The sequence below is a fragment of the Lathamus discolor genome, chromosome Z (assembly GCF_037157495.1).
Source record: "Lathamus discolor isolate bLatDis1 chromosome Z, bLatDis1.hap1, whole genome shotgun sequence".
Taxonomy (NCBI): Eukaryota; Metazoa; Chordata; class Aves; order Psittaciformes; family Psittacidae; genus Lathamus; species Lathamus discolor.
This window is the reverse complement of record NC_088909.1, coordinates 73120383-73140354: the sequence shown is the minus strand read 5'-3', so window position 1 is coordinate 73140354 and position 19972 is coordinate 73120383. Positions and strand designations below refer to the sequence as shown.

Genomic DNA, 19972 nt, shown 5'->3' with positions numbered 1-19972 from the left:
CTTTAATTAGCAGAGAAGGGAGACAGCAATACACTTTCATGAAACCACCTTCAAAGCACAGCAAATTTTGCCCTAAAATAACAAGTTTAATCTGGAACCATTTAAAATCTCTTATTTATGTGAAATTAGGGCTGAAATTGCACAAAACCTCCCTTATATCTTTATCAGTTTCACCACTACTGGAAATGTGCCCATAGTGTCACATTTCACATTCTTCCAGGTGAAACAAGGAAGTGTGACTATTTGTAAAATATTCTAATGAAACCCTCCTAATCTTGTGAGCATTTATGCTTCCAGGCATATAACATCAACCTGCAATTTTTTTCAGTTATATTTAAGTCCTCTGCAGATTTGAGTTTCATCCAGTAAGCTTTGGTCTCCTGGCAAAAAAGATACTGCTAGCCCTAGAAAACAGTGAGAAGTAATCTGATCCATATCTTCTATTCTACTTTCTGCAGGTATTTTGTTGCCTAGTGAAGCTCTTGCGTTTTTTTACAGATTAAATATTTATGCACATAGTGTGGGAGACTGTCGGAAAATAACAGAAGTTAACTCTCACCTCTGTGGAAACACTGGCCCTGAGAAACAGACCGATTACAATGGATGAAGGTAATTTTTAAGACATATCATTTACTCAGTTAAAAAAATGAAAAACTGTTCATGCATGCTTGTCCTGGATTCAGCTATATTATGGCACACAACTGTTGAGTGGAAGGGTGGAGCCAGGCCACTGTTGTGTTAATAAGCAGAGTGAAAAGTGTGAAGAACCCACTTATATGAAAGACATACTAAAAGAGCTGTTGTTTATGTGGTAAAAAAGATTAACAAGTGAATGAGAATAGTTTACATACAGAAAATTATATTTTTTAAGCCACCTTGCATATCTATGAAAATGCATATTTGAATGCTAGTGTTTGGAAAGCTGTGTACGCATCTTTATAAGAATTTAGAGAAGTGTGATAAGTTAAGATCTTCTACTTAAAGACACAAATATTTTGTGAAATTTTAGAAAAACAGAATTGAGTTTCCACAGCTCAGTAGAGTCATTGAGCATTATTATTTCAGCCACAGCAAGTGGTCATATGTGCTCATGTTTATGCACTGTGTCTTTTAGGGATGTCATTTCAAGAAATACAATGTTAGGAAATGAATAAGAAAGGTTGTACCAGGAAATTCTGAATGTGGCTTCTGGTAAAAGACTTGAAAGTGAATCTAAAAATGTACTTTCTTTCTCAGAAGCATGAGTTCAGAAGTCTTCAAAAATCTTCAATCGTATTGTAGACCCATACTCAATGAAACTAAATTTAAGGGGAGGGACTTTCATTTGGACTTTAATCAAAAAAACATGCTAACTAAAAGGACATTTAACAGAATAATAGATAAACAATTAAAAAAAAAGGGTAAAGTAGGGCCTACTTTCTTTTCTATGACATATATTATTTAGGAATAATTTTTTGAAAACTTAGACTTTTGTTCAGCTTCTCCTGTCCATGCTGCATATTTCTTCCATGAAATCTTAACATCTTTTTGCTGAAAAAAAAATCATTTGCTTGACAAATAATTTTACCAGAGAATTCTGCCTTAAAGAACAGAACATAATGTCACTGCAAAAGGGTATAAATTATATATTGCCAAATTCTGTGAGTTTTCTTCCTACTAGATTTTCCATATATCCTAACGACATAAATTGTCGTTAAACTGCACTGACTTTTGTTCTGTAGAACACCTCTTACAAGATACTATTGTGAGTGTTCAAACTTCATTTTTTTCTGTTACACACCCTGAGGTGGCATATATGGGGTCTAGTGTGTAACTAAGGTTGGGCCTTAAAACTTAACGTATAATCTACGTTCATTTTTAGTTTGAGACTTTTATTGACTGTGTCTTTAGGGGGTTAGATAAATGGAAGCAGAAGGCCAGATTACGTGAATGATTTTCAGGGGTGTGTAATTAAAGAATTAATGAGCAGCCTGTAATAAAATCAGGGTGGTTTGCCTTGCCTACCTTAGGGAGCAGGCTGCTGAAAAGCTGTGTGTGTGAAAGATGAGAAAGATTTGTGCCTTTTTCTATGCAACTTGAAGATCCTGTCCATAAATCAGAAATCTGCTTTTACCGATATTAATGAATATAGTTGAAGTCTTCCCACACAAAGTAATATTTTTCTCAGATGTCAAATATACTTCTTAAGCATTATGTTTAAAGTTTAAATTCCTTACTAAAGGCTAAAATTAAAGGAAGATTGACATGGCTGATTTAAATACTAATGGCACTCCATTACTGGGGCATTGTGATCTATTTATATTCCCAGGAAACTGATTAATGAATGAGCAAAGATTGGGAATACTATGGCATATTACATCTAATCAATACAACAGAATAGCTGTGTCTACAAATAAACATACAAACACACATCATTTTCCAAGGGACACTAAATCTAGATTCTTGCCTTTGCTCCAGTATTTTTGTGGCTCATCATATGAAATATGTGCCTCTAATTTTCAAAAGGGAAATTGCAATAACGTTGGCAGAACACAGCAAGTGAAAGCTCTGTTGTCTGTGCTAACAAGTTGTAATATTAACTGTTGATATAGAAGTTTTGTTCCAAATCAGCAATCTATTAGTTTGTAGCTTCTGTGTAAGTTCTTCTTCATGCCAATGTACTATATTTGGGTAATTAAGGATTTTTGATGTTAAAAGGAGTCAACTGACTGCCTAACCTTCTCTCACACCAGAAGTTAAGAATAACAAGTTGAACCAACTCTGTTAGGCAATGCCATCAGTCAAGGCTGTTGCTTAACGCAGTGTAAACTGACAGTGTTAAATTAAAAAACATGGTTTGACCAAAATGAATAAAAAGAAACTGTCTGCATAATGCATTTTCTTCTTGGAAAATGTCCGAGTTTAACTTTGGACATAAACAAACCTCTACCTGTAAAATACTCTCTTGTGAAATAACTTGTGAAGTTACTTTCAGGGGAGGAGATGGATTTATAAAATTTACCTTTCTCAGAAGATGAATCTTCATATTAACAATACAAAGGCTGAGTTCACATAACAGCAATCAATGCTATCAATATCATGGAACAATATCAATGTGATTCACTGCTCAGTGAGAACAAAGGACCAGACTACTAAGACCATCCAGCCTTTAGGTAAATGGGAGAGGCAGCTACTACTCTATCCACAAACAAACAAAGAGACCCCAAAGGGCCCCATTTCCAACCATTCAGCTATGTTGAATATTGCAACTATATTCTGTTACTTGGCTGCTTGTATGAATGATCAGTAGAAGCAATCAAAATGATAAAAAATTTCTCCTTTTTTGTAAGCAACAAAGAAAACTGATATAGTCTTGATTACCAGTGCCCATTTTTTTAGGGTATTGGGAGAACACTGATTCTTTATCCACATCAAGTTTCATTCTTCTTTTTCCACATAATAAAGGGGGAAACACTGTACAATGCCCAAGTCAAAGAAACAATCTTACTCACTATAGATCTTCTATTGAAACCATACTTTAAAGACACTCCCACCAAACCCTGAAAGTCTTCTCCCTCACTGCCCTTCCTTTTCTTGCATCAGAGCACAGACAGGTTCTGTTCAGCCCATTGATGCTTTTATAAGTCTAGTGTATGCACTTGCATTATGGATAATATTGAATAGCAGAGTGTCTGTGTATTGGTAGGACAGTACTGTAACAAGGAGCAATAAAGAACCTCATACTCAGGCAGCCCCTCTTTACAAAGAATATTTGTTTTATATATTATATATATTCTTCTGTCATTGGAAACAACCTTTTTTGTGAGATACTGCTACCTCCCTAAAAATGAATGGGAAAAATTAGAGATATTTCTCACAATACAGGCCCAGAACAAGCACCAAGTTAATTTGCACCTGCTCCTGCTCAAATTTTTAAATTCTCTGGTTTCAACAAATTCCTTCCTGGTGAGGTCTGAGAAATAGCTGTTAATGCTAAAAGACACTCCACTATTTTGCTGTTTTAATGACAACTGCAGTGTTCTATATCTTGGTGTACCATGGATCATACAATAAGACATACAATGACTGTTAAATACTATTAACAAGAAACATGCAAAGATGTTCTTGCTTTTCCATCTTCTTTTTATGCCATAGGCTTGAAATTTCTATTTTTACTATAAAGAAATTAATCTGAAGGTGATTTATCATACATAGTGAGATGCATGAATATATAACTATGTGCGTTATTGACTCCATCTGCAGAGTAAAGGAAAGATACCATAAAAACCTGGCTGAGGTTTGCACCTCTTTTCAGCATCATTTTTTTGATGTCTGGAGTACCTCTTGGTAGAATAAGCTATGCCTTGTATTCTAGCAGTTTCCAGCCATGTCACACATTTGCAAAACTTGCAGTTTGAATTAATTACATATCTGACAATTTACAAAAACTCCCAGAGCCCCCTTATCAGAGCTAGTCTGGACTGGTTCTGACTGTAACTAGAAGTCAGAGAAAGCTCATTTTGATTTTAAGAGCACAGAACTCTTTTAACTGTTTTCCTATATCTTGCATGACATCTTGCTTGCAACATTGGCATTGCAGCTAACATTCAACTACTAAGATTTTTTAGAATTTGCTATGCAGGGAATCTCCAGTGGAGCAACCGCATACATCCTTGAGATGACTCTTAATCCATAATATCCCAAGAATTTCTATATTGGGTCTTCTATGGGGTTTGGGTGTTGTTTTGTTGTTTTGGGTTTTTTCATCTGAAAGGCATTAATTTAATTAATGCTATAGCTGGCAATACTCTATGTAAAATTTCCTACACTGCGGACTGAATACCAAGACACTATATTAGAATTGGTCCAAAGATATAAAAAATGTGTGTGAGGTTACCACACTGATGTTTCTTTTTAGCCATATGCAGAACATGACCATGGCCTGTTTAATAAAATGACTGATTTGAATTTATCTCTATGAAGATTTTCTTTAAATAATCTACTTTAAATACTAGACAGTATGATACTCCTTTACTATAACATATGATAAATAGGACTGCCTGCGGATCTTTCCTAAATTGTCTTAGATGCATTGCTATCTGTACTGTGCATAATAACTGACTATATTTCTTTCTGTTTTGTTTTACACTTTAACCAAAAGCTCCACTATCCACTAGAGTAAGAATTACATTTTCATAATATGTGATTTGGTGAGGGGTTTTTTCTGTTCCTGGCATGGTTTGGTTTGTTCTTTTTCTCACTGTTGCTTAGAACAATATTCCTATTCTGAAGAAAGTATTCCTCTGTCACTACAACCCTGGCTCTGGAAGAGAAAAAATTCTGTTTCTCCTGCTGCTAAATGCCAAAGCAGAACAGGTAATGTTAGCCTTTTTTATTTGCAGACACTGGCACACAACAAATTGTTAAGAACTTATTAAAGGGTATATGGCAACACTATAATGGAGGTGTGGGGTTTTGTTAATTATCCACAATAAGCAATAAGATACAACACATTGAAGCACAGCCTTTGAGAAAAAAGTATCAAGCTGTCTCACTTGGCTGATGATATGAATCACTCCTTTCAGCAACTGAACTGTAGTACCTGTTTGCTTTAATTGTAGCTATAACACATGGAGATCCAATTGGAAACTTTCAATAGGCCACAAAAATGGGACAGCTGATTTCAGGTTTCTTCTCCCTTACACTGGATCTGGCACGGTTGAGACAAAGGCATATATGACTTTTGGAACATTACTGATACTAGTAAGTATCAGTAATTAAAATAAAAAATAAAAATAAAAATGCTAATCTGTTCTACGTTAGGTACAAGGGTCCAAGTAAATTCTCAATCTTTATCTTTATATTTTAATGTATGTGTGAGAAGGAAAGAGAAAAGAGTGTTTGGAAAAGTTGACTCCAGCACTTCACACCAGTAAGTAGTTGTCACACCGGTATTGTGATAGATCAAGTGCCTTTGAGATTGTAAGACTAAGGAGGTAACATCTTCCCATCCAGGGCTTAATACTGCAATAGTTCCTGGTCCAATTGTTTTTATGTGCCAGCTAAATCTGAGTGTATTATGGTCAGATAATTGCGTGTAGGCAATTACTGTGTCACTTGAGCAGAAAATTATGGCACTGTATGAAAGAGTATCTGTTTCAGTGACTAAATGCTTTGACTTGCTGCAATTAGTCAACCTAGGTGGGCCCCAGGTAGTTTTGGGACAGAACATGCATATACCTGCCACCTGTGTGAACATCAGTAATAACATTGCAGTAGCCTTAAAACCATAAATAACACACCTGTTAAACACATGGCTCCACCCTCCCCCAAGGTCAGTTTGAGACCTACAACTGCAGCTGAAGAAAAGTGGCTGACCTATAAGGTTCAGACCAGCTTAAAGAAGCAGATGTCATACCTCTGATAATAAGCCATTTAAAAAAAAAAAAAGAACAGAGACATTTTCATGGGCTTTTTCCATTTTGTAACTCCGTGAGACTAAACTTAATTTTATACTAGTAAAGAAATGATCCTTGTGTCACTTTTTTCTCTTCCAAAGAGGAGAAAGGGGAGATACAAGAGGGTTTTTTTAGATCTTGGACTGGTACTGCATTTACTAGAGGTAACTGATTCAAAATACAATCCTCTTTCCTTGGTAGTAGCAAATTTAAGAACTCAAGAAATAATTGCTCATAAACTTTGAAAGATTCAACATGGTCAGCTGCATAAAAATCTCAGAGGTAAGGTACCAAAAGACAACTGCATTAGTTCAGCTCCCACCAAAGTTTTGAGGAGTTGAAGTTATTCAGGGTATTGACTTCTAATCTTTTAATTCTTCAGGAAATTTGAGTAAAACCTCCCAGTCATCCAATATCAGGGACAAAAGAAAGACATTTTGCTATTGTTTCATTTGCGGGACTTTTCTTCTTGTAGTTTAGATACAGCCATGTTAGGCTGTTGGAACAGTGATCCTCGTTATTCTGATTACTTATGACATCTGATGCAGAATAAAATTAGGAAAAAAATTACAACTGACTATTCTGATAAAATTTTCATAAGAAAATGTACAATGACAGTGTCAGTTTATCAAAATCAGAATCTTGCTTGGGGATACCGGGGTGTTAAACATAAAACAGAGTTCAAAGTGGACATAGAACAGAAATCATCATCAAAACAAAAATTATCTACTCCAAAATGTGCATTACTCAAAAAAGTTAAGGCAAGCATTTATGTTATCGTTGCACTGGAGATTAGGAAATTGAGTATCAGATTATGCTTCAGCAGATTAGCAAACATGAAGGAAAGCTCAAACCCACTACACCTCTTTTTTTCATTACTCTGCATGCGGAAGCTTTCCATGCTGTGCTGCTTATACGTGAGCCAGCTTCCTTATGATGATGCAGCATAAGTCCATTTATGAAATTTTCTGAAACTAGTTACAATAATGCGGGTATTATAGGCTTGTGGCAGGTTCTCATGACTGCTGCTCAGGTGGTTGTATTATGGGGCAACCACACCCCACAGTGTTTGTCTTGCCTCTAATTTTTGTACTACTTGTGAGAATTAAAAATATCAATACTGTAACTACGTGAGGACTACCTGTGTGTATGTTGCCTTACATTAGAGCTGCTCTTACCTCAAGGAAACCACATATTACATAATAATAGTTCTTGACTGCAAAGAAAGGAAGTGCCAGACCAGTTGCTTTTTCTTTAAGATCCTCTGAAACATTCTTCTTGTGTAACAGCACACAACATGGCACATCTGCTTCGTCTTTTATCTCATCTGTTTTGAGGAGGGATTAGTTATAAGGAAAAAGGAAATCAAGAGTGTAGTGCAATAATGTGGTTTATGTTTTACTGTATTTTTATCACTTTAAAATGCAGGTTTTAATATGCAAATACTTTTGCTGCATGACAAAAATGTGTCCTTACAATGCAATATAATAATAATAATAATAATATTTAAATAACGATAAAATAGAAACATGTTTTTCCATGCTGGCATGCTTTGATGTCTTTTTTTTTTTTTTTTTTTTTTTTAGTGAAAGAAGTTCTCTGGTACTGGGAAAAAAAAAAAAAAGAAAAAAGATAAAAGCTATGAGCTGCATCCCCTGGAATAAGTACTCTTCTTCTGTCTTGTTTCCTGTTTTAAGCAGTATCATGAAGATACTTTTCTTTATGTCCATTTTTCAGAATTGTAACTGGCCACTTCTATAAAAGGAAAACGTCTTCCTGTCATAAAGCAATATATGCTGATGCAAGGTATAAAACAGAAATCAGTATAGCAAAAGGGTAGTTAAATGGTGAAACATGGAGTTGGCATGAAGCAGCACAGCAGGATCAGCTCTTTTCAGCTACAACTGCTTCTGAAGTGCACTGTTAATTCTTAAGCATAAAATACCAACAGGGTGTTGCCTAGCTGTAAACCGAGCATGCTATAAATCAAGAGACTGCTCCTATTTTACTTTTTTCTAATTAAAAAAAAAAAAAACCCACAACACAGCCCTCTGTGCTTCCCATGCTTCAGTTTTAAAGCATAAAATAAGATTTAATCTGAACCAAGCAGATTTCTCAGCACAGCCTGCCACCTAGGTCCTCTAATCATCCCAGTGGAAGTGTAGCCACAGACAGTTGTTCACTGTTTTTTCTGTGATAGCTGGCTATGCACTGATGATCTTCATTGAGGATGATTGACCATGTTTTCCATGCAGACTGCATAAGGTTCATGTTCAGACATCACTATGAGGATTATGAATGTGAGAACATTTTGTGTTTCCCATCAAATGTTTACCAGTTGTACATACCATATGGCAACAACCAGCTAACACCAGTTAACGCTTGAAAGAATCATAGAATCGTAAAATCATAGTATAGTTAGGGTTGGAAAGGACCCTAAGATCATCCAGTTCCAACCCCCCTGCCATGGGCAGGGACACCTCACACTAAAGCATTTCACCCAAGGCTCTCTCAAACCTGGTCTTGAACACCGCCAGGGATGGAGCATTCACAGCTTCCTTGGGAAACCCATTCCAGTGCCTCACCACCCTTACAGTAAAGAACTTCTTCCTTATAGCCAATCTAAACTTCCCCAGTTTAAGTTTTAACACTTTACACCTTTTCCAATCACTGCAGTCCCTAATGAAGAGTCCCTCCCCAGCATCCTTATAGACCCCCTACAGATACTAGAGGACTGCTACGAGGTCTCCATGCAGCCTTCTCTTCTCCAGGCTGAACAGCCACAACTTTCTCAGCCTATCTTCATACAGGAGGTGCTCCAGTTTCCTGGTCTTCCTTGTGGCCATCCTCTGGACTTGCTCCAAGAGTTCCATGTCCTTTTTATGTTGAGGACACCAGAACTGCACACAGTACTCAAAGAGAGATCTCAGAAGAGCAGAGTAGATGGGCAGGATCACCTCCTTCGACCTGTGGGTCGCACAAAATGAATGATTGATGTGAGTGATAAGAATGAATTATAAGAGTGCTGTGTGCTAAATTTTCATGGATGGAGGCCATGAAGAAAGTTCCTATGTTGACAGAGGGACTAAAACTTTGCATGGAAACTCAAACTTTCAAGTAAAAGATACCCCTCTGAGTTTCAAAAATAGACTGGTACATGGAAACAGCCTGATCCAGGATTTAAAGCTGAAAAGAAATAGAATACTGAGATCCACTTTTGTAAGTGGGGGTGACATGAAAATTAATAATAGAATCATAAAATAGTTTAGGTTGGAAGGGACCTGTGAAGATCATCTAGTCCAACCCCTCTGCAATGGGGGATTCCGTTAAATCGTTTTAATAAAAAAAAAATCTATTCAGGTTGTACCCCAAGGAATCCGTTTTCCTCCATTTCTCAAATCGTAAGTCTTTCCTTTTTCATCTTCAGTAATGCTAGGCAGAAATAGGCAGTATCTCAGAGAAGGAAGGGATAATAAAATGTCATTTTGTAGAATGATCCAGTCCCCCACTCCAAACCCTAAATCTAGTTGTGCCATATCTAAAATACTGTAAAGAAATGACTGCAGGTTAAATGAAGGTCGAAACTACTTCTAACATTCCATTACTAACTACTGTCTGCACTCTTGCTGTAGAGATGAAGCATGTATTTTCTTACTGCTCATTAGAAGCATCTGCTATTAAAAGTCCTGCTCTAAAACATCAGGCATAGATATTTTTTTCCAGAAGTCTTTAGTGGCATACCCTAATTACAAAAGAAAGATTGGGGTAGAGTTCACTGTCAGTAAGCCTGTGCGGTTTATTTTATCTGGTGAGCCTCTTTCCAAGTACACAGCAAGACGCTAATCTAATGAAGACCATACAGTCTGAAAGACTTTTACTAGTAAACTTCTTAAATTGTGAAAGTACTTTCATTTAGACTGAGTTTTAATCATGAGATGAAGTTTTCAGGGAATTACTTCCATCAGGTTGCAGGCCGGTTAACCTGGCCATAAAGGTGGGACTTTTAGCCTCAGTCAAAATAGGTAGTGTCCTGACTGCGTAGATGAAAGGTCATCAAAGCTTAATAGGTTTAGTCCTTTCCTTCTAAATCACTGTTATTGCAGGTAGATAGCTGAAACTGATGATAGATTAAAATACTTTATAGTATAATCTTATTTACTAAAAAAGAGTGTGAAAAATCCTTGTTTACATCCCAATCATAATAGAATCATATATGTGACAGTTTTCCCTTTAAGATACAAGCAAGCTGCTCTCCTCTTCAATCTTGGCTTAAAACATTTGTAAATATTACTACGATCCTTCCTTAACTCATCCAACTCTTTCAGACAGAAGTTTTTTTCCTAGGAATTCTGGTCAATGGTGATAAGCTGTTTTCATGTCTCAAAAAGGTCGTAATTTCTACCACTGATATACACCAAAGAAAGGAAATACAAAGAGAGGAATAACTACTTATTTACTCTCACAAAGTGCTAAAATAAAAAGTCTGTTGGCAGTGGAGGCTTCTATGCAGGCTATAGGTGAATCCAAGTTTAACCTACACCTTCTGCATAAAATGGAGAGTTCCAGTTGTTACAGGATATACTGAACCACGAAGGTAAAATGGCAATCTAAGAAGCTCTTTGCTTCTATTGCTCTATACTGCAAGGTGTAGAGTAATATTTTTAACAGCTGCTCTGGTATTTCAGTGTTCTGTAGTGATGTGCAGTAGATTTATTCCATTCTCAACAGAAAAGCAGCTAGGCAAGAAGGAAGATAATTAAAATCGTTATGACTTTTTTCCTATGGGAAAGGAATTCAGGAATACTTTAAAGAGAGCATTACAGAAGAGTTTATTGAGCTTTGCCATTAGTGTTGTTACCCTTTCTAGCTGAGAAGGTCAGATGAAAATCCTTTATCCTTACAAAATACAATGCCTGCTCAGGGTGCATTTCTCAATCTGTCTTATGAAAACATTCTGTCAGCTTCATTAGATATATACAACTTCAAACAGTCCATGTTACTTTCAGTAATTACTCTGCCAACATCATAATTCTTGATTACCTCTGTAACTTCTGGAAGTGTAACTTTTAAGCCTTCTCAGCACGTACGAGCCAAGATTTTTAAGGCTATAGGCTTTTTAATGCAATATTGACAGTCAGTGAGCAAGCACCAATGGTAAGACCCATAAATAGCTGAAAACTCTGTAATGACATGAGTACAGCTGCTGAATTTATAGCCACCTAAAATTTAATTCCTGTGCATGTGCTCTGATTGCTTCCTGAAAAGCTTATCTTTTGTATTTCAGGTTCAGAATGAAGTATCTGGTTTTATCCTCATATGGGAGTTTATGTCTGTTTTTTCATCTGTTCCATACACCATGAAGAGCTGAAAAAGCAGTGTCACTCTCTATGGAAATTATGAGTCTGGCAAGGCCAAAACAAACCAACCAACAAAAAACCCAAACCATCAAAAATACCCCACAAAAAAAAAAAAAAAGTCAACAAACCAAAACAGACAAACACACCTCCCTCCACAAACAAACAACAACAACAAAAAAAAAGAAACAACCAAAAAAACAAACTACAATAAAACAAAACAAAAAACCCCTCACATTCGGAGAAATGAAACACCCCCCCTCCGGAAAAAAAAAAAGGAAAAAAAATCAAACCCAAACAGCGTTTCTGCTACGAGATCTTTTATTTTTATTTGAAATTCAGCAAAAATGAAAACTTTTTGTGGGTACACAGTGGAATTTGATCATAACAAGAAAATAGACATCTTAAGGAGATCCAGAAACGAAAGCTGTCCAAGAGTTGTGCATGGAAGAATGTTTCTGAGATGTTCTTTTGGGTGGACGCTGAATGAGACTTGGCAGGTTTTGCTCAGGGTAGATGGTGAATTCTGGAAACTATTTCATGGACCTTGATGGGTTTTTTTTATTTCAGCTAAATCTGGTAGTCGAACTAAGATTAAATCACCAAATCATATTAGATTTCAAATGAGACAGTGTACTGGGTTCAGCAGTAGAAGTCATTTTTTCTCCTTCTTAGTAGCTGGTGCAGTGCTGCGGTTTTGACTTTTGGCCTGGGAACAGCACTGAGAACACCGATGTTTTTAGTTACTGCTCAAATGTTTGGTCTGACCAAGGACTTTGTGAGTCTCATGCTCTGCCAGGGAGGAGGGGAAACTGGGAGGAAGCAGAGACAGGACACCTAACCCAAACTAACCGAAGAGGTATTCCATACCACAGCACATCATGCCCGGGATGTAACTGGGAGTTACCCAGAAGGGCACTCACTGCTCGGTCGGGCTTGGTATCAGTGGGTTACCACTGATCTGTTCTCTTCCCTTGTTATTTCCCCTATTATTATTATTATTGGTGGTAGCAGCAGTGGTTTGTGTTATACCTTAGTTACTGGACTGTTCTTATCTCAACCCATGGGAGTTACATTCTTTCAATTCCCCTCCCTGTCCCTGTGGAGCATGAGAGCTACGTGGTTCTGATTTACAGCCTGGGCTTAAACCACAACAGGCAGAAAAGACCAAAAACTATGGACTAGTTCTACTCAATTTCTAAGAAACTCATGCAGGCTTACTTCTCATTGGCTGAAAGTTTGCAGTATTTTTATCTTAAATTCTTTTTCAGGTATGATCTTTCAAATTTTGACTTTTTTAATGGTATCTGGTCTCAAATCTGAATACCTCCTTCTCGTATTTTATTAAAAATAGTTATTTGGCTTGTTTTTCCAGAAGCATGGGTGCGACCAGTTATACCTTCAGTCTCTCAAATCCCTGAAGATTCAGTAAAAATTGATCCTGAACCTAAACCACAGACCACCAATCACTCATCTGTTCCTCTACCAGGCAGCATTATTGATTATTCAAAGGAGGTACAAGACCATCCTTCATGTGTTATTAAGAGTGTTATGATTGAAGACTCACGTGAGGAGGGTAAGCAGTGTTTCCAGCATTCTAAATGAGGGTGTACTTGGCTATTTTCTATAAAAGGGCATATTGATACACCATTGCTATATTGTATTCTCACTGAAGCAGAACTGCGTAAGCATTATAGTCTATATTGCATCATCAGTGGTGACACAACTCGAATATGGATGAATGTGATTGTGGACTAAATGGGAGAGTCCCTGTCATGATTCAGCATGTAGGTAATAAGCCCTCAACTTCCTCATGTTCCAGATATGCTTCCTGACTTTAACCCATTAAAACTAAAGCCAGCAATGTTCTAGATCTATAACTTCTGTGCCTTTTAAAACAAGGTGCGCAACCTACCAGGCTGTCTAAACCTGTCAAAGCATACAGTTGCAGTTATTCAGAAATGGCAGTGTGGCTGTCTAGTCTGTGCCATATGCTTTGTTTCTAGTTGTAAACTGAGAAAGGAGAGATGTGTGCTTTGAAGAACCTTACATTATAGAGGGATTAAACTGAAAGGTATTGTGGTGGTTTGCATGCCTTTTGAGAGTCAGTCTGATGGCATTGAAAAGACAGGGACAGAACTCTTACAGATGTCTTGTCCTTGCCATGCCAGATAGCTCTGCATAAGTTAACTCACAAGAGTGGTGTGAAAAAGGTATATTCAGTAGTTTTAGGAGTCATATGCTCTATGAGATGCTTTGCTAAAGAAAAGGCATATAGACTGATTTTAATCATTCATGAATTAACTTGTAGGAGTTCCAAATATATTTCCAATGGACTGCAAAAAACTGATGGAGAAGTTTGCAGTCACTTCAGCAGGTTACATATTAATGCTTTTTTTTTCCTGTAGGAAACTCTATCTGTATATTTGCTTTCCAGGGTTTAAGATTAATCTTTATCCTAGATGGAAAGATACAACCTACACTCTTGGCCTGCAAGCACTGATGCTGTAGAGGCTAATTTTTCTTAAAGTACTTATGTGAAGGTTTTTTTCAGGAACAGTTGTTGCTTCAGATAGTCTCCAGGGTGGTGGAAAGAAAGCCAAACATGAACCAAAAGGATATAGACGTAGGAGTCCAGTCCTTTCAGAAGGAACTCTTCTACATAAAATTTAACATGTCCTTCATTGACCTAATTCACAGAACAAAAGCTGATATATATGTTTGTAATATACAGTGATGAAAATACTGAATTCAGAAAAAAGAGTAATTTGATCTAAAGATACTTTTCTCAACATAGATTTTGCAGATGAGAAACAAGTCTGGAGTACAGCACTTGGATTCAATATATCTGTATTTTCAGGATCAGGTGAAACCATTCAAGTCTCAAACAAATATTACATCCTTCTTACACTCTCTCTATAGTCAATGACTTTCCAATCTCTCATTCTTTTGTATTCTTTTTGTATCCCTTCTACTCATTTAAAACTCTTCTAGTCCCAACAGACTTAGTGTATACCACATTTAAATCCAATGAGTTAGTGAATTACCAGAATTCAGAGAACTGCAATTATTTTCACCTGATTTTAGCACCTGAATTTTGTTAACAGATGGAGAGGGAAACTCATGGCTGCACAAGCTTGGAATGAATATAAACAAGTGGTCATTTCTGAACTCCCTGGTTGGATGGAGTGAAAACAGAGCTCTAGGAAAAGGTTAGCTAAATGTTATTCTTGCTTTCAGGAACACATAATACGTTGTGTGAATGGGGAAGGTTGTTCTTTTTTTCCTTTTTATGTGAGCTCTGATTGAATGAACATGTATAGCTTAGATTTATACAGGGCGCCATTCTAAGTAATAAGATCAGTCTCTTTTGACCTTATACACCTTACTTACTTAGGATACTTAGTTTAGGATTATGATACTCAACTTTCCAATGGGAAGTCACCTATTGTGTTAAGCCAGAGAGATCCAATTGGGAAAAAAAATACATTTTTCATTAATGAAAACCAAGATAAAAATAGATTTAAAATTTTATATCATGCTCTGATAACTGGATCTATCAAAAAACTTGTAAAAGGTAGCTTTTAAGGAGATTTTAAAGTGCCAAATTCTTAGCTGTGATGAAAGTCAATTTTGTTAATAGGCAGCATATTTCTGCATGATTTTTTTTAACCCAAGCTTGTTTTTTGTTTAATTTTAATGACATAAAAATATGTAAGTAATTAACATCAGAGTAGTCATGAACAAATAATCATCAAACCACATAACTATGTGTGATTGTGTTCATAGATCAAAAGTGAGAAGTCAGAGTTACTAAAATTTTTCTCCCAAAGGTCCATTTTCTTTGCTATCAGAAAAAAAAAGACATGTTTAAAAAAATATATCTGATTTTTCTAATAAAAAAAAAAATGCAATATGTACATCTGGGGTTGCCGTGCATTTTAATTCTATACTTGCAGTTTATAAAGTAATTTTTGTTTTACAATAGGTCATCTGAACATATCTGGAGTTTGTTCTGATGCTGATCACAAAGGAACAGAGCTGCAGGAATGTACAACCAAAGAAGAAGAGCCATATATTCCATATAAGTTAGCTACATTATTTGTCATCAAGGTAAAAAATAAAATAAAAAAAAAAAACAAACCCCAAAATAAAACACCGTTTCCCCCCCCAAAAAAAAAAAAAAAAAGAATTAATAATTTACAATACAAAAAACTGTTAACTGAATCAAGTGTCTCTTTTCATAATGAATTGTGATCATCATTTTCAGGGTATAAATTCAATTTACATACTCTTATTGCTTAATAGGTTTCTTTTTCACATTTGGAAACCTGAATTTAAATTTTGAATATTGACATGAAAATCCAAATGTTAAAGTGGAAATACTATCTTAAGTTAAGACCGAATAGTAAGCTGCTTTAATTTGCCTGTTCCAGGTGGCTCTCTAAAAGTAAAAAACTCACTTGTAACTCAATATGGAGAAAACCCTTGCTTTCCCATGTATTTCTCATCATGTTTCTTGGTGGCTGAAAGTGGCTTTTCACTTGCAGTGTGTTGTTTTGTGGCTACTGCAATATTTCTGGTACTAATAACTAGCATAATCTTGGATTTTCTGCTCAGCCAGTTTATTCTATATTATGCAGTATCTGTGTACATATGTGTGCAGCTATACATATATATATGAAAGGAGCTGACCCTGACTTATTGGTTTCATTGGCTTATTTATTCCATTAGACATGCTCTTGTACTCTTGTTTCATTATGCATCAAGAAAGTTCTATGGTACCTTCTGTGGTATAAGCTACAGGCCCATCAGCTAGCTATAAGTTCAAATAGCTGGAGCAATCTCATTAAGACACCCAAGAGATCTGTGGGTGATAAGAGGAATAAGCCCATCTGGATCTTTTCAGTCTTCTCCTACAAGAGGCCTCTCATATCTTAGACTGTGTCTTTAAAATTTCTCTACTTCTGCAATACTGTTTCTTCGTGGGGGTACAGTATATTTCAATACCATGTTGTTGCTTTGCTACATCTGTATCATTTGGACTGTGGCAGTGTCAGACAGAAGAGATTTTTTACTTTTTTAGTTCCACGTTAACTGTTTGTAAATACTCACAAAGATCACGGATCAATGCTAACAGCCACAACTTCTGAAAAGTAACGCATCAGCCACCACAAAAAATACCTGAGCTTTTTTTCTTTTTAGCTTGTTTTCAGCTGAGCTCCTTACTGCCAGCAGAACCTGCATCATATTAAGCTTATAAAAAAACCTCAAACCAAGGAAATTTGTGGAAAAGTTCTAGATTCTTATAGTATACATATAATCATGTTCATTAATGCTGTAATTCATCCTGTAAAGCATCTGTATCTTGTGCATTTAAGATGCACAAGAATCAGCATTGTGTAATTTGACATTGCAGCCACCAGACAAGTATGCTAATAAAAAAAAAGAAGGCAGCAGAAATTGGATGGGAGATCATAGATTTTTTCTTTTGTGACTATTATAAATTGGAGTAACAAAATTAATAAATGGAAATCATTAAGTATCCTAATACAATTATAAGCTTAAATCACTCATTTTCAAACAGGAAAGAGTAACTTTGCCAGTTCTTTAAGTATACATCTGGCTTTATTAGTCATGAAATATGCATGTAGTACACCTTATAGCAAATATGCAGGTTTTCAAATTATTTTAATTGAATACAAAATAAAATTGAGTGTATTCTGTAACCAGCTTTTGTTATCTAACTCTTCAATGAAAAAATGCAATCTTCACCTCTTTTTTTTTTTCAAGAACTGTAGAATAATTTTAATGTCTACTTCCGTATTCAATTCAGGTCACTACAGTAAAAAGGAAGAGATGGAGATGCAATACTAGGACCAGAAAAGAAAATCTAATTCACGGACAGATTTTTATTCAATAACGTAACATACTTTCTAGTTTTTGAAACCTGAAAGCTTTGGCCTGCAATCCTGTTGGCTATTTATGTGTTTTCAAGATCAAAGTTCACTGTACTGTATGTGTCATTTTGAGGAATGCACCTCAAGTTGTTTGATGGTTCATTATAACTGGAGTTGCTAGCACCCTCACTTGATAATTTCTTTCATGCTCTATAGATTGTAAAAGACATGCAGAAAATGAAAAACAAACACATGAAGATAATCAGAGAACTAGACAATATAAGGAAAGAAAACCAGGTAATTATTCTGGAACATTAGTATTGTTGTGTCATAACATTAGTCAAATTGAGAAAGATAGATAAAATCTACTTCATTCACATTTCCATCTGTGTTCACGTACCCATTCCAATTTCTAGAAGTAATGACAATATATCTTTAAGTGTTATTGGTCTTACTAGCTTGTGAAATGTGGTTTTACTTTTTGTCTTGTAGACTTCCAGAGATTTTTAGTAACTTTATTTTTTACTAAATCTTTCTTTAAAGTGCCACCTTCTTCTAATGACTAACACCATAGAACATTTACATTTGTGTAGTTTGTGCCTTTCAGGAATGATCTTATTGTGAAGGGCTATGCCAAGTTGTACTGCCTACCCTGACAGCTGAATTGGAAAGTTTTACAGCCTTCTGCTCTGTGGCTACTTTCTCCTCTACTTTGCAGTTAGCTTTGCTTTAGTCTTGCAATATTTTTCAGTATGTTTTGTGGAATGGCAGAGTCCTTCCCGTGACCATAACCCCGCAGTGTCTCACTTTCCTTAGTGGAAGCATTCTTGCATTCCATTAGTCAGTAATTCTCCCAAAATACAAAATTTTCCACTTGATTTTTTGCTCCACTGTTCTGAAAACTTGCAGCCAGTGCTTCATCTTTCTGCTTATCTGTCAGATCATTCTCCTTTTCCAATCCAGAGTAAGACAGGAACATATTTTTCCTGTGCAGATGTATGTTTTCCACACGGTTAAAGTTTATTCTGGGTGCAGAGAAGAGATTCAGTAATTCCTCTGGGACTTCTAAAACGTAGTGGACAGACTGTCCACTGACTGTCTTCAGACTGTCAAACATATCTGAGAAAGTTCCCTATGTATATTGTACAAATGCTTGGTGTCCTTTGGTAGGGAACAGGAATTCATTTTATTCTCAGGTTATCACATCTACACAAGCATTGCATTACCTGTGTAGATCCATTTCTGTGCTTCCATAGGAATCTAACCCTTGCACAGACACATTTTACACTTTCAATTGACCCTGTAGATTGTATGGGGAAGAAAAAGAGAGAAGCAAAAACATCATTACAGAGTAAGAGAGAATTGCCTCCTGGGAGCATATGCAAACACACAGATTGTACTGATCTTTCTTCACAGAATTTCTTTCATTTTGACTGTTGCAATGTATTATTAATTAAAGCATTTGAAAGAACAAATCATTCCTAGAAGCACTGGAAATATCTGAGCTTTTTAAAGTTTCTGGTTTGTTTGTATTACTCCTAAAATTTTCTTGCCTTATTTAGATGTTTCCTGTTGCTGAGAGCTATTTTTTGTGTTAGTTCTATTTTATATTAGCAAGCTATTTTTTACTGAGCAAAGTTTAATTTCTTTAAAATTGCTTAGCTATGCTCAAAGGGAATTCATTCTTGTTTCATTTCAGAATGGCTCTGCAGGAAAACAAAAAAAGAGAAATTATTTTAGCAGTAAAGTTTTGCTCAAAATCTGCAGAGGATGAAAATAAAAACATCCTGTGATGAATAAGAAACATTTTCAGACAACAAAAATCATTGAAGAAAGAGAACCAAGCATTACCTGTTGCAGAAACTGTTCTCTTTATCATGGTTGGCTTTCATGTTTTCACTCACTATTTCTTTTCTCAATAATGTTTTGTAATACAGGAGCAGACTATGATGGCGATAAAAAAGCATTATAGTGAGAAAATGAGTAGTCTGAAATCACATTTAAAAGCTTACTTGGAACTGATCAGCAAGAGCAACACACACTGGCAAGATACAGCTAAGGTAACCAGTTTTTACACGGTGGTAAGAATGGCAGATGCTTCCAAAGGTTGCATGAACAGGCATGCACTTACAATGGCTTTATTTTTATGAAAACAAAGTGTAAAGATATTCACGGAATATATAGAGTGTGTAATGCTTTTCTGGTGATGAACAAATATTAATATTTATCCTGTTCCTTCTCCTGTTCTGCTGCCAAAGAAAAGGATCAGCACATTCGTGCC

General features: G+C 36.0%; 1 protein-coding gene across 1 annotated transcript in view; it reads left to right on the top strand.

Annotated features, from left to right (window-relative positions):
• Window positions 1-367: 367 nt before the first annotated feature.
• LOC136004976 (uncharacterized) overlaps window positions 368-19972 on the top strand; it is a 29566-nt gene continuing 9961 nt past the window's right edge. The window contains exons 1-7 of the mRNA XM_065662012.1: window positions 368-414; window positions 499-609; window positions 13281-13367; window positions 14899-15003; window positions 15780-15904; window positions 17908-17988; window positions 19629-19751. Of these exons, the coding sequence (XP_065518084.1) occupies window positions 600-609; window positions 13281-13367; window positions 14899-15003; window positions 15780-15904; window positions 17908-17988; window positions 19629-19751 (531 nt within the window). The 5' untranslated portion in view covers window positions 368-414; window positions 499-599. The remainder of the gene's footprint in view (window positions 415-498; window positions 610-13280; window positions 13368-14898; window positions 15004-15779; window positions 15905-17907; window positions 17989-19628; window positions 19752-19972) is intronic.